At 40.5% G+C, this 18,129-nt stretch overlaps 1 protein-coding gene across 1 annotated transcript; it reads right to left on the bottom strand.

The window, feature by feature from the left end:
* Window positions 1-6,518: 6,518 nt before the first annotated feature.
* LOC141637831 (epidermis-specific secreted glycoprotein EP1-like) lies at window positions 6,519-7,909 on the bottom strand. Its single transcript, XM_074447251.1, has one exon. The coding sequence runs from the start codon at window positions 7,875-7,877 to the stop codon at window positions 6,549-6,551; it is 1,329 nt and encodes a 442-aa protein (XP_074303352.1). The 5' UTR covers window positions 7,878-7,909; the 3' UTR covers window positions 6,519-6,548.
* Between the last annotated feature and the right edge of the window lie 10,220 nt (window positions 7,910-18,129).

Below are 18,129 nucleotides of genomic sequence, written 5' to 3'. Positions count from 1 at the left end.
ATATGAGTAAACATCATGAAATGAATATTCTTTTGAACACATTTTCAGTTACAAACTCAAATGTATTTTCATTTTATAATCTTGAGTAAATAATTTATTTGCAGGTTGAATTCCCTTGTTTGGAGAAGCTAACGTTGTACGATCTCAGCAAAAATGTCATGTGCTGGGATAGTTTCGGCAATGCTGTGCTGAGAATCACATCAACCGCTCTTCCTCAATCCGAAACACTGTGTTCAGGACAATTTGTCGCTCCGAGACTAAGAGAACTGGAAGTATCAGAATGCCACAGATGGCTTTGGGTTTTCTCAGGAGATGAACCAAATCAAGTCGTAGAATTGGCGTCTTTGGATAAAGTGGAAATTAGTGATTGTTTCGACATGAGGTCTTTCTCAACCAGACCTCTGAATGCTGCTAAATTAAGAGAAATATTGGTGTTATCTTGCGCCAAAATGGAGTGGTTTTTATTAGGAAATACGAATTGTGGCACTGACTCGGAATTGTTCTTGCCATCTCTGGAGATTGTCCGCGTCTACCTCTGCCCCAACATGAAGTCATTCTCGCCTGCAATTGTAAGGGCTCCCAAATTAAAACTAGTAACAGACAATCAATCCCCTTATGGTGATTACCGAAAGCCAAGTACATCACGCTCGCCATGGGTTGCTTCGTCATTTCCCTCCCTATTTGTCGATATCCCCCGCAAGGAAATCACTCCTTGACTCAGGCTGTTGAGATTAAGATGGTGGTGTGGTGCACGGTGGTGTACGAGTACTTTCTTTGTTTGGCTTCGCTTGTAGCTTTATAAATTACTCCGTAACATCTTTTTATCAGCAGGTCCGTCTTGCTTCAGACCGCCTTATTTCAAACCGTAATAAGACTTCCACAAGAGAAGAAGCGCGTGGGTGACACCCACCCCATGTGCTTTCCCACTCACACCCTAAATGGGTTTTTTGTGAGAGGAAATGGTATCCGTCTGACAATTTCAGACGGATATGACGGTCTGAAATAAGAATTTGCCTTTTATCAGTCGTGTTAGAGAATTTGGATTCTTAAACTCGAAAAAAATACACATGATTAATATTGAGAATTTTTTGCCAAAATAGGCGATTTTCACTAATTATTTAACGAAATGGGTCGAGTTTCAAATTAATTACCCAAAATGGGTCCACGTCATACCCGAAGCTAGGTTTGTATCTAAGTCGCCATCTCGGTCAGCGACCAAGGCCAAAGTGTAACAAACATGACTTTTGCTGTTAATAGCATTGAGAGGCAAAACGCCAAAGTGTAACCAAATCATGGCGACTAGAAGTCCCGTATTTGAGCCACTGTTTGACAAATTTTTGGAAGTAATTCGAACTAAATCGCCAAGCACCACGACGACTAGAGGAAGTAATTTTTTTTTTTTAATTTGGAGATAAATGATATTGTGGGAATGGGAGGGGATCCGCAAATATGACTTCGAACTAAATCGCCTACCGCCCTGGTGACTTGACCCCTCACATTAGCTTCGTCAATACCAAGCTACATGTGGGCCATTTTCGACAATTAATTTGAGACTCGACCCATTTCGTTAAATAATTAGTGAAAATCGCCCATTTTAAAAACGGATTCTAATATTGGTCTTATAATGTTGTGCCTCTTAACATCAAAGCGTCTTGCTTGTGACGGGCTAATCTCGTCACAAGCTGAAGACTTCTCACAAAAAGGAAGAGGGGACAAGGTGGGGCACCCCCATGTGCTTCCCCACTCACCTCTCATGGGTATTTTGTGAGAGGAAACGGTATCCGTCACAAGCTTGTGACGGATATCACCGTCTTCAATGAGATTTTGTGTAACATAAATGTGTTTAGAGTGATTGAAAAGTTTTATAGAGTGAACGATTTACTATTGTTTCATGAACGATTTATAACAGTGAAGAGTGATTGAAAAGTTTTAAATTTTCATAATTTTACGTTAGAGTGTCCGGTTGCAAATTATTTTTTTTCAAATCGCTTATTTCATGAGATTTTCGACACTACCTAGCAGTGGCGTATCCAGGATTTGAGTAAAGGGGGGTACAGTAAGAAAAAAAAATTTTGCGAACAACATTTATACATTAAAATTCAAATATCGTCTTTTTTTTTAAATACAAAATTGGTCATAAGGGTTGCATAGAAGGGGAAGGACACAAAAAAAAAGGAGGGCACGCATGGGAGAGGTGCGATTGAATGAATGCTTTAATTTAGGGGTGATAATAAGACGAGACAACACACGAGCAAATCGAGCTCGGTTCAGTCACAGAGCACCCAAAACCAGACTTTCTGATCTGCCAGTGCTAATGGCGGCTGATAGCATTCGCCAAATGATGGTCAAGGTAGTCACCAATTTGGCGACCGAAGTCAACAAACTTGGCGACTGTTTTCAGTCTCCAAATTAGCGACTATACTCACCCTCAGTTGCCAATTTGACGACTACCCATCAGTCGCCATTTGGCGACTAATATGTCAGTCGCTAATTTGACGACCGAAAACAGTCGCCCGAGTTGTATTAAGCGACCAAAGCCGCCGACTGCTATCTGGCGACTATTTCCAATCGCCAAACTTACATTAGCGACTGTTTTCAGTCGCCCAAATCCTGTTTTCTTGTAGTATTGGGATCTGCTCCAGCACAACTTTTGATTCATAAGCACAAATCGAGCAAGACCAAGCTCGTGTCCGACTCGTTATGGCCCCAATCTAAAACACATGAATGAGATTTGCGAAATTGGTGGGTCTTTTCGTTTGCTCCAAATCACATAAATTGAAGTTTCAGGAACTCCAATTACTCCAATTACTCCATAATGAGATTTGCGAAGTTGTTTACCAAACACTTTTTTTCCATTTCATGTGATTTGCAAAATCATGGTAAGTGTTACTTCATGTGGATAGGTAGGATTGAATAGACGGGACTGTCCCGTGAATAGCCACTTGGCTTGTGTGTCCAAATGAGCGTACTATATCGTGGGTGAGAATTAAACCTCCGACTTTTATGATTAGGATTTAGGGGGTGTTTGGTTCACCCAATATAGGTATGAGGTATGGGTTTGGAATGAACCAAACCCATACCATGTGTTTGGTTGACAAAATTGAAGGTTTGATACCCATACCTCAAACCCATGAGGTATGGGTTTCTCATACCCAAGGAGGAGGGTGGGTATGAGATTGATACCCATGGTATCAAATTACAAATATTAAAAAGTGATAAAAATAATTGTAAAAAAATCATTTTATATATTTATTTGATTAAATTTTCTCTACATGATTTAATAGTATAAAAATTATTATTAAAAATATTGTATTTTGAAGAGTTTTTAGCTTTGATTAGTTTCTAACCCCATACCCCCAAAATTGAACCAAACAAAAGGTATGAGGTATTAAGTTCCAACCCGATACCACCCAGGTATGATTCCCGATTCCAAACCCATACCCACGCGTGAACCAAACACCCCCTTAAGTAAAGAGTATATACTTGCATCACTATTTCATTTTAAGTCGAAAACATAAAAAAAATTGACTTGACAATTTTAGCTCTTTATTTAGAATTGAGGGTTTGAGACTAAAACTACATTTTATGCCTGTGAGAAGACAATTTTAGTTCTTTAATAAGAATTGAGAGTTTGAGACTAAAAAATAAATTTTATGTCGGTGTGTATTTGTATCGTCGTAATTGAGTCTAGTAAACAACAATAGGTCTTGGTATAGACGGGTGGGGCGAACAGACGAGTAAAGACCTCTAATAAAATGGGTAGGGGGAACAAGGTGGAGGACCCCCATGTGCTTCCCACTTTATGGCAAATGGGTATTTTGTGAGGGGAAATGGTATCCGTCTATACGTATAGACGGATAGTGTCCGTCTATAATGAGAATTTATGAGTAAACAATTGGTCTCTCTCAACTCCTGGAACATGATCAAACAGTGGGTAGATGGGACAAGTTTTTGCTTAGTTGTTAGGTCTTTGCCACTTTGGCTTTTGTCGTCGAAGACGGAGATGCAGGCGCATGTAATGTGCACAAATAGCGGCCGTCGATGGTGGTAGTGGTGATGGTGGTGGTGGTTGACTTGAGTTTACGATAGCCTGAAATGTTTCCGTCGAGGTTGGAGATGTTGGATTCATAGGTATTACGTATTACGTATTACGTATGGACGTAGGGCAGTGCCCAGTGGAGAGGGTAAATCATCATGTTATAAAGGGAGTGGAAGCCCAGATAATATCTTGGCTGCCTATTAATTTTAATTTCTTATAAAAAATTATTTAATCTTGTAATAAAAGTTTATTTGATCTTTTCCCTCAAAAAAAAAAAAGTTTATTTGATCTTAATAAAAGTTCGCATTTTTATAAATAAAAAACAACAACGTTAAGTTAATTTTTGATCTTAAAACTTCGGTTTAGAAAAGTTCAGATCTAATAAGTTCCGTTCAAAAAAGTTCAGATCTTATAAGTTCAGTTCAGAAAAATTCAGTTTAGTAAGATCATATTCAATCCAAAATAACATAGCCTTAGACTGCCATTAGGAGTCAAGGCAATTTATAGTGCCTTTACGAGTCCTTTAGGGCTTGTTTGGATACTAAAATAGGAGGGAAATGAAGGGGAGGGGGAAGGAGGGAAGGGAAATGGAGAGAAGGGAAGGGGAGGGGGAATGTGGTGTGGATGTTTGGATACAATTTTCCTCCAAATCTTGCCTATTGTGGAGAGATTTTGACTAGGCTTGGAGGAGGGAAATTGGATCCCTCCAAATCTCTCCCCCTCCATTTTCCTCTATACTCATTTGCTATCCAAACAAAGGATTTTAAATCCCCTACTCTCCCTCCCTTTCTTTTCCCTCCAAATTACTCAATCCAAACACACCGTTAGGGACGTTCTTTATATAAATTAGGAGTAGATTTATTTAGCTATAAATAGGGAACATTATATTCTTATTTATAATCGAATAATTGAAATAAAAACAACACTTTTCGTTATGTTTACAGTTGTGTAAGCACGGTTCAACAATTTTTGTTCCAAAATTGTTAAAGTTTGACACGATCGAGCTTTAATTCGAGTAACAATTAATAGGGTCTTAATTATTCTCACCATTGTTCGTGTTATAGGTCTAACACCTGAGCAAATATCCAATTAATTCGATTTTTAGGCAGATTTTGATGCAAATATCACCTATTCATTATTGTTCTTATTCTTTTAAACCGCACCCGCAAAATTTCGTATTAGCCCTTTGTCAAAAAAGATTGATTAAAATTGTATTAAGATTAGTGGAAAATATCGAATATCCAAATAAAGGATTGGTTAAATCGAGATTAGTTGGTCAAATTGGTCGGCCTAAATGCATAATGACGGTACAACGATAGGAATCGAGTTTACATGATCGGATGATCAAGCATGTAGTGTCGGTAAGTAGGAACACTGTCTAGAATGCAAGGAGGGAGACGAGAAGTGGAGGAAAAACAACTCCAGTATGTTTTGAATGTGAGACTTAGGGTCTTTATTTATAGTAGAAAAGAGGAGGAAGCGTGTTGTCTTAAGATTCTAGTGCTATATAGAAACACTTGGAAGAGGCGCATCACTTGCCGCTAGGTGCAAAAAGTGCTGCTCCTCTTCAAAGAAGCGCAAGAATTGTTGTTTTACTCCATCTTAGTTACGTGTTTTAAGGAAGGACATTAGACTTCTATCTTTTTTAATAGAGTTTAGTTTCCGACTAAAAAAGTAAGACACCATATACATTTTAACTTTAAAATTGATTCTTGTTCACTTCTTAACACTTTTTTTTTTTTTTTGACAACGTAAGGAGGATAGCTTACGAAATTATTCCAGCAACTATGTAAGCTACCCGACTAGGTAGCACCAGAAGATCGACTGCTAAATCTAGCACTACTAAGCCAAACCTAAGACATACATGGACATTATTTGAAATAAAAGCTACAACGTAAAGATAAACTAGGAAAGGAACGGAGGAATGGCCATGAACAACCGATCCAGCTTCACAAGCACACTTGAATTCCAGAATACATAGATGCGAGCGAGTCGACATAGATGCACTTCTTAACACTTATTGGAGTTATTGGTTAACAATAACTTGTCCTCTTCCTCACTAAGATACATTTATGATTTAATGTATCCCACATGTTTCACATTTTAACTTGTCCTCTTCCTCACTAAGATACATTTATGATTTAATGTATCCCACATCTTCCTCACTAAGACACCGTATACATTTTAACTTTAAAATTGATTCTTGTTCACTTCTTAACACTTATTGGAGTTATTGGTTAACAATAACTTGTCCCCTTAACTAAAGTGGCTTGAGTGTAGTGGAGTGCGGGAGTGCCTTAATTCGTTGCAATGGCAACGAATTGAGAGGTCCCGGGTTCGACTCCCTACACGGGAGTGCTGCGGTTACCTGTCACCCTAAAGGATGTCTTACATGACACACGTGGTTTGCAGGGTGCATGTGCCCGGGGGATTCAACCCCTCATCACCAAAAAATAAAAATAAAAAATAAAAATAAAAATAACTTGTCCTCTTCCTCACTAAGATACATTTATGATTTAATGTATCCCACATGTTTCACATTAGAAACTTTGGTGAGTGTCTTAAGATCATAAGCAATCCAACACCTAGAATTGTCTTGGTGATAGAAATAACCCAAACACTTGCAATCTTTGGTACATTTGTTGCCACAAGCATCTATAGTCATAGGACCATCACCCTTAGTAAACTTGGTCAAAAAATGATCAACTCCATCAAGTTTATAGTAATTGCTACCACAACTTGCCTTTGGTTGTTGACAATTCTTGCTCCAACCAAGTAACCCTTGTGATGTTGGGCATGCCACACATTGATCATCCTCACATAGTCCGAAATTCCCACATCTTTCGGGTAATTGGCATTCCGTATCACTTAAAGAGTAGACCGAGTCCCTTGAAAACAAAGTGAATGTCGCTTCCCATGCACCCCAATCTACCTTATCTGAGTACGTATATACCTTTAAATTCCCATCAATTCCGAGCCTTAACAAAGACAATGTGCTATTGTATTTCGGCCTAGCGATTTCCCAAGCTCCCCCACTAGAACCATCTATGGTTTGGATTGTAAATGTTATGTCATAAGCAAAAGCTTCCTCAGTTTGAGGGGAGCAATCAAGAGTAACTTGTTTAAGGGTGCTCTTACTCTTGGGCATGTCTAGCATTGTCAAGTATAATAAGGGAGTTGGGCTAAATGGGCTTTTATAATACATTGAAACTCTTTTGGGCTCCATCACTAAACTATACGGCCCATCTGCGTTAACTTCGGCCGATACACGGCTCACAAGCTTAGTGGGCCCATCTGATCGAAAAGATTGGCCCACTAAAATTGTGTCTGTAGGATAATCAAAACTTTGCCAAATGAAATTACCCTTGGCATCATGGAGCACCATGTTACCATTAGGAAGCAACTCAAACCCTACAACACCCTTATTGGAAGTATTTGTCTGCCAAGCGATCCGCCCATCGGAATTGGCCAATACAAGATTGCCATCTGTCCCAAACGTTAACGTGGCATTCTCACGAACCGGGTTGCCCCGGTTGGCTTCCCACACCCATCGAAAAAGCGACTCGGACATAACCAAACCTATTCTTAGAGCAAGAGTGTATGCATTTGGAGTAGTGTTGTAGAAACATAGTTGAAAAGGGAGAGTAAAGACATCTAGAGCTCTATAATTTCCATGATATTCAACAATAGGAGTATAATCACCAAATTCACCTTGGTTGACTAATTTGAATGTTGATGATGGAGCAACATGTGCTTGAATAACCCACAAATTATTGATAACTATGATAAGATAGATGGAAATAAGTAGAAAGGATGATCTAAGGATGAAAGAAGACATTTTAGCTTTGATTATAGTGTAATACTTATATGAATGAGAATGATTGCAAACTTTAATCTATATTTATAGAAACTCTACATCTTTAATTGTAACCAGTGGTGGAGGGGGGCTAGCAGGGGCGTCCGTTCCCGCTGGCGTTGAAAAATTTCGAAATTTTTAGTTAAAATTTTCGAATTTTTTCGAGGTTATCTTATAGAATAACCTCTTCGTCCTTGCTGAATTTTTTCGCCCCGCTGACTGTAAATCCTGGCTCCGCCACTGATTGTAACCAACTACACATTAATTTACTAATGAATCTTATCTTTAAATTCCGTATATAATTCACACAAATTATTATTTCAGACGATTTTTTTTGTTTAAAACTGGTCATATTTGGCTGTAAAATGGTTTTAAAATCAGAACTTGTTTTAAGAGAAACCAATTGTATAATTAAATAGATACACCCACTATTAAAGTTGAAAGCTGAAAGCGTAAATAACACAAATTCTCATTTGTGACGGATATATTTGTCGCAATCTAGCGACGGATCAAATACTACTCATGTAGGTCAAATGAGAAAAAAGCAAATTACCTAAGGAGTAACAATTTATTTTGTTTTATCTAATAATATAGATAATACTTGACTCGTTGCCCGTCATAAGAGAGACTTACCGTAAATAAAAAGAGGGTAGAGGCACTAATCCAGTACCAGTATTAAAATTTGAAGGCGGTACAGGCGTACAGCAAGTCAGCAATAGAGCGGATAAGTGTAATGTGCAAGGCACTAAAGCTGCTCACTAGAGGTCACTTACTCACTTATTGTGTGTATCGCCATCCAATCATATCTTATTCCCTCCGGCTTGTTTAAGAGTAATTTATAATTGCTTTATATATGGTTAGTTTTAATCCCTGTAATAATGCACGAGATCTCTAATACTTCCTCTGTCCCGGTTATTTGTTGTTCTTTTGTTTTGACACAAAGACCAATAAAAGAGGAGAGATCCAATTACTAAATGACATATGGACCAAATTGAGTGTGAATGAGCAAATTGTTCATCAAATACATTCCTAAAATAGAAAGGACAACAAATGACTGAGACACCACAAAATGGAAAAGGACAACAAATGACCGGGATGGAGGGAGTACAAATTTAAAAGAAAATCGAATATATATATCGATGTTAGTTATGTTTTTACTTTTTTCATATGTTAAAATTTATGCTATTTGAATAATTGAATTTTTAAAAGGGTTTTTCTAACGTGTGCCCTAAGAGCATCTCCAATGGTTCATCTAAAGGACATGCTTGCAATATTTGCAAAATAAAGAGCTTGTAGCTTACCATTGAAAATTGAAAAAATTGGTGTGGCTTTCAAGCCATGTAGCTCTACCAAGCTACAAGTCTACAACCAAGCCATGTAGCTTGATATTTTAAAAATAAAAATAATTTTTTTTCATTGGTTAAAAGCAATACGATGGGTCCGTGTAAGCTACAAGTGTTGTAGTTTATCATTGGATGGATACGTAGCTGAAGAGCGATGTACTTTAAAAAGTCGATGTGGCAAATCAAGCTACACTACGTTGTAGTTGTCCATTGGAGATGCTCTAAGGGCACACATTAAGAAGTCATAAAAGGAAATATTTTCAGGATAATTTCATGATAAATTTAGAGATGAACTATTTTCAAAAAGAGTATATATATTATTCAACTCATGTAAAAATTCATAATTTTCCGAATATTTACAGCTAGTATGTTAAATTTTTTAAAATATTTAACAAAAAAAAATAAAAATTAAACTTCATTGTTAATGTTTTCTTATGGAATTCTCAATCTTCGAGCATCTCCAATATTTCTCTATAAGGACATGCTTGCAATTTTTGCAAAATAATAAGCATGTAACTTACCATTGGAGATGGAAAATTGGGATGTAGCTTGCAAGCATGATAGTTCTACCAAGCTACATGCTTGATTTAGGAAAAAAAATAAACGTAGATTCTCATTAGATGAAAGCAAGTACGTGGGACCCATACAAGCTACAACATGTTGTAGTTTGCCATTGAAGCGGTACGTTGCCAGAAAGCTGAGTAGCTTTAAAAGTTGATGTGACAAACCAAGCTACAATCAGGGGCGGATCTACACTAGGGGCTATATGGGCTGAAGCCCCATGTAAAATTCTGATAAATAATTTTTAGTTGTACCTAGAGGCATTATTCTATAGTAGCTCAGGTGGATTGATACTCTTGTTTGACCCTTGAAGTCAAGGGATCGAACCCCTTATAAGCATTCTTTTTCCCCCAAACTTTCTTTTGCTGTTTACTACTATTATCTAAGTAGCCCTTGCTTGGTACTTCGTATTGTCTCCCTCCGTCTCAATCATCTAATTACTCTTTTATTTATTGTATAAGATGTTATTTAATCAAAGATGAGATGGAAGGAGTATTTGTTTAATTATGCGATGAGTATTCGAAATAGGTGTCGGAGTTAGTTGGATAGATTCTAATAGAATGGTTCACGATATATCTACCAAACAATAAAACGGTTCATGATTTTATAGGTTTTGATTCAATACTTATTATTTGCTCTTTTCGCAAAAGTTCTAATTTTTTCCCTTTTTTTCTCTTCCTACGATTGTCGGGTTTTATAATCTCACGCATATTTTTTATTAGTATGTTTTTTTTTCTAGCCCACTGTATATTTGATTCCTAGATCCGCCCCTGGCTACAATGTATTGTAGCTTATCGTTAGAGATGCTCTTAATATTTAAGTTAGAAATAAAATGTGTTTCATAAGTAGTGAGAGACTCAGAGTAGTGGGGTATAAATTTTATTTTTAGTCCTAAAACTAAGTGACCAATCACATCCTTTTAAAAGAATTTCCGATTTTAATTGATTTTAGAGTGAATTTCCCCCCTTCATGGAAGAGTTAAAAGTGACTGCGCTCAGCGACAAATGTTATAGCATTTTGAAATTTCTATAAATTTATGGCATACGGGTGTTTTTCTTGCTTCATGGTGTAGTCCATAGGTGCTATCGATATTCTGTTATTATCGACGTCATCAGTAACTGAAAGATGGCATGGACATATTCCTGGTTTCTGAAATTGGAAGACTGAGCTGGGTGTGAAATGGGAATAGACTGAGCTCAGCTTGCCCTAGGGGACTCAGATTGGTATACGAGAGCTTAAAAATGGAGTTCTTGGAGCAGATGAACAAGTCCAGTTCCATTACCAAAGTCTATTGCACTTCCATTACCAAAGTCGTAACACTTGGAAGTCAAATGGTATAGGGAATTGGAAACACTAGTCATGATCATTTGTTGCGCCCAGATTAAGAGAAGTGGATATAACAGAATGCAACAAACTGCAGTCGCTTTTCTCTGGAGAATCAAATCAAGCATCTTAATTACGAGAGATAAACTTGTCTGATTGCCCCAAAATGGAATGGTTTATATTAGGAAACACAAATTGTGGTGCAGGCATCACTGGAGCGAGTCATTATCCGCTGCTGTTCAAACATGAACTCGTTCTCGCCTTCAGTTCTAAGGGATCCCAAATTACAACTAGTGATGGCGAACTCTGATGAATATCCAAGGTCTAATACAGAAGATTGAAGTAACTAATTAATAAGACTACATAGCTAATCTCATATGCATGAAGATTTGTTTCTGCACTTTTTTCGAGTATACTCTGCTTCCTTTTGTTTGACTTGGATTTAGCTTAAATAAACATGTTTCTGTTGTTTTGGTTTCATTTGTTTTAGCCACATTGGTGTTATAATGATATGAGACTATAAGTTTAATAAGTCATGAACTTGGCAGGTAGAGTTTAATAAGTCATGAACTTGGCAGGTAGATTTAAGACACAAATACAACAACAACTACAAAGGGTGGTTGTTCCATTATTACATATTTCAGAATATTTTATTCTAGTTTGGATGTTCGGCCCGTTTGGGGTATCCTACTTTCCAATGTCACAGAAAGAGTTGACTGACTGGTCTTGTAATTTTGTCAATCGACAAGCAACTTTTACAAGACATTGAATTTTTCATTTCGAAATGCTCTTAGAACCTATTTTTTAATAGTTACAATCTGCCACATGTAAACAACTGAATTTTTAGTATAATTGATATTGAATATTGTAAACTTTTTTAATATATTAATTTTGATTTACAAAGCCCAATCTAATATTTTGTCTAGGGTCCTAAAAACCTAAGAACCAGGCCTCATGGTAAAGCATGGTGTTAAAAGCTCAACAATTACCGTTGCAATTTATCGACAATGAGTCCACCAAACTGAATATTATAAAGAACATAGGTGAAGTAGTACGGTTCCGAAGAACGTAGGAAAAGGGACTTTATCACCAAAATGAATCATCTCCATCTCTTTTCTCTCCATTTTATCTCACAAAACATTATTATATTTATAAAATACTATTAAAAGCCTAGGCTAAAATGACCCATAAACTCCATGTAGACAAATCCACATAGGATTTAGAAATGCCACGCAGGATTTAGAAATGCCACGTTTGTTTACGGGCTGCCACGTTTGAAATTTTCTCTACAAATCAGTAGAGCGTCAATCTTGAATTTGCAATCAATTATATCATTGACACCGTCCCTTTGTTTCTTCCTTTTCATCTCCCACAATTGAATTGTTTGTTAATGCTCATAATAAAAGCCAATTTAATATCACTCAACCAGTCACCCTAATCTATACAATCTATAAATACTATAAAAAGACAAACTAAGATATTTTACATGGCAAATCCTATTACTACACAAATCCAACGTGGCATTACTACAAATACATTGACACTCTAGTGTCTTCGATACTTCGATGCACCACATGAGATTTGCAATCCCTTTCTTTTTGTGAATCAAACCGTCAAGTGGCCTTTGATTTGCAAATTAATCATTTATGAATAAATGACCATAATAAATTCAACGAGAATTCTAGGTGATTCACATATCTTAATACCTCCAACTTCTGCTTCTTATTACCATGTCCGTTCATCTCCCTTCCTCAATATATTTACAATAAATTGAATAAAAACACTCACATTAAATAAGAAAATAGTTTTGTCATTTTTAAGAGTTTCAAATTAGTATTTAAACTCGTGTTTTAACCCATTACACAGATGTGACAAGATTGTAAGGGAAATACAATTGTGCAAGAAATATATATAATACAAAACTCAAAAATTACGACACCACACTCTCAACCCTCGGGGTGCCCATGCTACGCAATAGTTCACCAAACAAAGGAGGCTACGCACTGCCGGTCAGATATTAGATGTGGGATATCGTCATTCATATCATGGATGCCTGGTCGCGGTATAATTGTAGGATTTTCTTAAAATATAATTTTGTGCTTTACTGACATGAACTACTGACATAAACTTATTTTGGTATGTATGAGAATGATTTTGCCTTTGTTTCATGAATATTATTGAAGGAATACCAATTTGAGGGATGGAACGAAACAAATGAAAGAGGGATGGAAGTATGGAACTTACTAAAGTCGGAATCAAGAAGACAAAGCAAATGAAATGGAACAACAAAGCGTAGCAGAATAATTAGTAGACGTTATTTTATCATTATACTCGTATGCGAGTGATTATTGGACTCCGTATATCAGTGCATTATATCTTAAATTTTCACATGAACCTATATAGTATATGGACGGGACATTTCTTCATATACTGTACTTTGTACCAACTATTTATTTCTTTAGAAGTTTTGTTTATTGGACTTTGTATATTATTTCCTCAGTCTTGGAACAAAACCAAGAAAAGAGGGAGGGGATAATTATTACTCCGTAGATGATAAGTTGACCAAATTACGAGTGGAGGATCCAATTGACCATCGAGGACATTCCTAAAGTAGAAAATCAAACAATTAACTTAGACACCCAAAATGAAATAGACAAACAAATAACTAGGACGAAGCGATTATTATAAACTTGGAAATTTGTAAGAATTAGAGGAATAGGTAATTTCTCGTCCTCTAGGAACCTCTTTATTTCCTAAAAGAAACGTTGGGTCGAATTCGTTTCAAGAGTGTAGATTATATTTCACGACCAAAAAGAAAGGAAAAAACAATGACACTCAAAGAAAGGAAGCAAAGTTTGGAATGGAAATAACAGTTTTATTTATACATAAATTTGCGTTTAGGAAATAGAGAGAATCATAACTCTGCCTATATATAAAAATTAGCTTACATAGTATTATTTGTGAGAGACGCAAAGTGATTTACCACAATTATATGTATACAGAAATTGTCGAATTTCTGTGTTCTATTATTTACAATGACACTCAAAGGAGAAAACAAATATCATCCCGTGCATTAATGCACGGGTATAAAAACTAGTTATATATTCCTGATGGGGCATATTCTGCACCGCTGACCAAGTCAACACACTGAGCAAGGTCAAAGATATCCACAGCAAGTCAACGACTTAGACAGCCTAGCCGATGCATCCCATCGGCCTGTCACCTGGGTCTCGGCCGACAACCCGCCACCGGGACACATATCCGCGTACTCACATCCAAGACCCTCGGCCGGCCTGGCATAGGTCCATCGGCCGAGGGTAGAACAGTCTTTCCACCTGATAGCCACTTGGCCACTACGTGACAAAAGGTGAAAGCCTATAAATACTCCTCAACCTTCATTGAGGAAAGGATCGAACAACTTAACCTAAATACACTATTCATCTGGTAATATCTCCCTTATCTCTCTACAATACATATCTAGCCAAGTAACACAGCTTAATCCTTTAAGTTTACTGACTTGAGCGTCGGAGTGAGTACGCTTGGCACACGCCCAAGCCCTCGCCTGTTCATTGTTGCAGGAGAGGCCGAGAGGGACGATAGAAGCAAGAAGGGATCAACCCAAGACATTATTCTACAAGCCACGGGTGGTAACGATACTTGCTCTGGAATTACTCCCGGAACAATTGGCGCTGTCTGTGGGGAAAGACACTAGAAGCTAGTCACATTCATTCCCAAACAAAAATATACACACAAAAACCCACCCAAAAAGATAAGAAGATGTCGAAACAACAAGAGGTATTCGTGACGGACGAAACCGAATTCTACCAAGATGATACCGTCCACAAATCTGGAGTCGTGCAACCCTCCACCGGTGGAGTAATCCAACCAGAGTTCGGGATGCCAATAATACCCGACACACCGGTGCCAGCCAACCAGGTCACCATCATGGGACATGTGGTTGACGTAGCAAAGCTGAAAATGCTCCTGGACCTAATCAGTAATACGCCCGCTCACACTGTCACGCCGACAAGAGCGGCGGAAATCGTCCGGGAGACCAGGGCCCAAAACGTGACTCCGAGAAATTTGAACGGAGCACTAGGAGAAGCCGACCCAGTCAAGACGCCGGGGGAGCCCAAAGTGGGCGCGGTAGACCCAAGTCCTTCCCGCACTCGTGGGAGGACAGCGTCCCCGCCGCACGAACGAGGCTTACCCCAAAGGAGCTGCAGGAGTCCGACTCAGCAGAGTTGGAGAAGAAGTCCGAGTCGAAGAAGGAGCCCCTCCCGCTACGGGGGGAGGAGCCAGGTTAGGGATGCAAGGAGCCGATCGCCGCGTGTCGTTCGACACGTGGTTAGGCAGCCCCTCAACGCCTACGTCCTAGAAGTCCCGGTGCCAACTAAGCTCAAGTTGCCACCTCTGTCATACAAGGGAGATAGTGATCCACCACCACGCCGAGGCTTTCGAGTCTTACATGTCGGTATGGGAGCAGCCCGACGAGGTCTCGTGCCGAATTTTCCCAACAACTTTGCATGGGATGGCTCAGAGCTGGTACAAAGGGCTTCCCGATGGCTCGGTGTACTATTACGCCGACCTGAAGGGCGCTTTCCTAGCCCAGTACTCCTGCAATAAGAGAAGGGCCGTAGAGACATCTGACCTCCTGACTATCAGACAGGAGGGGGGCGAGTCTCTCCGAAGCTATGTGAAGAGGTTTGATGGAAAGGTCCAGCAGATTCGAGAAATTAATCCCGAGCTGGCGGCCTTCGCGCTGATGAAGGGCCTCCCAAGGGGAGCCTTAAAAAACGAGCTCATCAAGAGCGGAGGCCTGGGCTTGGACGCCGCCAGGAAGTTGGCCGACCAAGCCATCAAGGTGGAAGACTATCACAAGACCTGGGTAGATCCCAGCGAAGCCGAGCACTCAGAAAAGAAGAGTCACAGGCAGGACAGTCAGGACGAAGGACGCCGCGACAACAACGGTTCGCGGTCCGATGGAAGACGCCGTGAGAATAACAGATCACGGTCAGACAGATCTGACCGGAGGCAAGACTCGGCGGGCGCCGGGTGGAATTCAGGAACGTACCACCAGAGGCGGTATAGTGAAAAAACCCCTCTCGTCGTATCAGCCGCCGAGGTCTTCGCCCTGAGCAAAAACGAGGGCCAGAAGTGGGAGAGACCCCCCAAGCCAAAAAGTGACGGTGACACGAGCCAGTACTGTGAGTACCACGGCCACACCGGCCATTTAACCAACGACTGCCGCCATCTGAAGAATGCCATAGAGGAACTGATCCGGAAGGGAAGCCTCGGCAAGTACGTTACAAAAGGCCAAAAGACCGACGCCAGCAGCTCAGATAAGAAGTCCGTCTTCGAGCGGATAGGAGTGATTCATGTTGTCATCGGGGGCAACGAGAACGGAGGGTCCGCTCATGGGCACAAACGACACCTAAACGAGCTATATCAGGCCATCAACTTTCTGCCCAACTCAGGGATCCCCTCTGCAAACATCCCCGATATGACTATTGGAAGAAAGGACTACGAAGGGGTCATCGCCCCTCACAGCGACCCGCTTGTAGTCAATTTGGACATATCCAACCACCTGGTCAAGAGGTGCCTGATTGACACAGGCGCATACACGAACATCATGTTTAGAGAGTGCTTTCTCGGCCTCGGCCCAAGATCAAGGACTTGAGCCTCCGCACCAACCCCCTATACTTCTTCTCGGGGCCGCCTGTGCCGGGGATCAATCGGACTCCGGGACGTTCGCGAAAAGAACGCGGCTAAAAACGTCCTAGCCGAGTTCGTGGTCATTGACGGCTCGTCCGCCTACAACGTTCTCATAGGCCGAGTCACCCCGAGCGAGGCCGACGCAAAGTGATGTCAATCCGGGCCCTAACACCGATGTATGTCTCGGACCGGGAAGCGCATAAGCTCGTCTCCAAAACGAGAAGGATGAGGTGGTCAACGTCCGGATAGCGCCCGAGGATGCAACATGCAATCCTCAAAGAGGCGAAGAAGTCCGAAAAGGAAAAAGCTCGTCCTTACAGCAGAGGGCGACCTCATGGATACAACTAGTGGCCGATCGGGAGGTGTGCCCGTGATGAGCCATTAGGGCATTGGTAATCTCGTAAAAATTTATGTAGTTGCGGAGGTGTCCAAAATAGCTGTGGACACCCCAACGCATGTTTTTACCTAATGAAAAACCATCCAAGCCTTCCATCAAAGCAAAATTTTCCCATCGCTTATTTATCGAGAAATGACGCCGCCACACTGTCATACCGACAAGAGCGGCGCTCCATCAAGAAATTAGCGCTGTCGCACTCACCCTGTAGTAGACGCCACTAGCACCCGAAGAGGTAGACGCCGTCGCAGCTACCCAAGTGGTAGACGCCACGTAACACGCTATCGAGAAACAGACGCCGTCTCACACCGTCATACCGACAAGAGCGGCGCCTATCAAGAAATTAGCGCTGTCGCAGCCACCCCAAGTAGTAGACGCCACTGGCAGCCACCCGAAGAGGTAGACGCCGTCGCAGCCACTCCAAGTGGTAGACGCCACGTAACACGCTATCGAGAAACGTACGCCGCCACACCGTCATACCGACAAGAGCGGCAGCCTCCATTAAGAAATTAGCGCTGTCGCAGCACCCTAAGTAGTAGACGCCACTAGCCACCCGAAGAGGTAGACGCCGTCGCAGCACTACCCAAGTGGTAGACGCCACGTAACACGCTATCGAGAAATGTACGCGCCACACACGTCATACCGACAAGAGCGGCAGCCCATCAAGAAATTAGCGCTGTCGCAGCCACCCCAGTAGTAGACGCCACGGCAGCTCACCCGAAGAGGTAGACGCCGTCGCAGTCACCCCAAGTGGTAGACGCCACGTAACACGCTATCGAGAAACAGACGCGCCACACCGTCATACCGACAAGAGCGACGCTTCATCAAGAAATTAGCGCCGCCGCAGTCACCCCAAGTAGTAGACGCCACGACGCCACCCGAAGAGGTAGACGCCGTC

Source organism: Silene latifolia, unplaced genomic scaffold (genome assembly GCF_048544455.1).
Source record: "Silene latifolia isolate original U9 population unplaced genomic scaffold, ASM4854445v1 scaffold_150, whole genome shotgun sequence".
NCBI lineage: Eukaryota > Viridiplantae > Streptophyta > Magnoliopsida > Caryophyllales > Caryophyllaceae > Silene > Silene latifolia.
The sequence above is the reverse complement of the archived record's forward strand: the minus strand, read 5'-3'. Positions and strand labels throughout refer to the sequence as shown.

Coding starts and splice junctions, on each gene's coding strand:
- LOC141637831 (XM_074447251.1), bottom strand. CDS start 7,877: ATGTCTTCTTTCATCCTTAGATCATCCTTTCTACTTATTTCCATCTAT.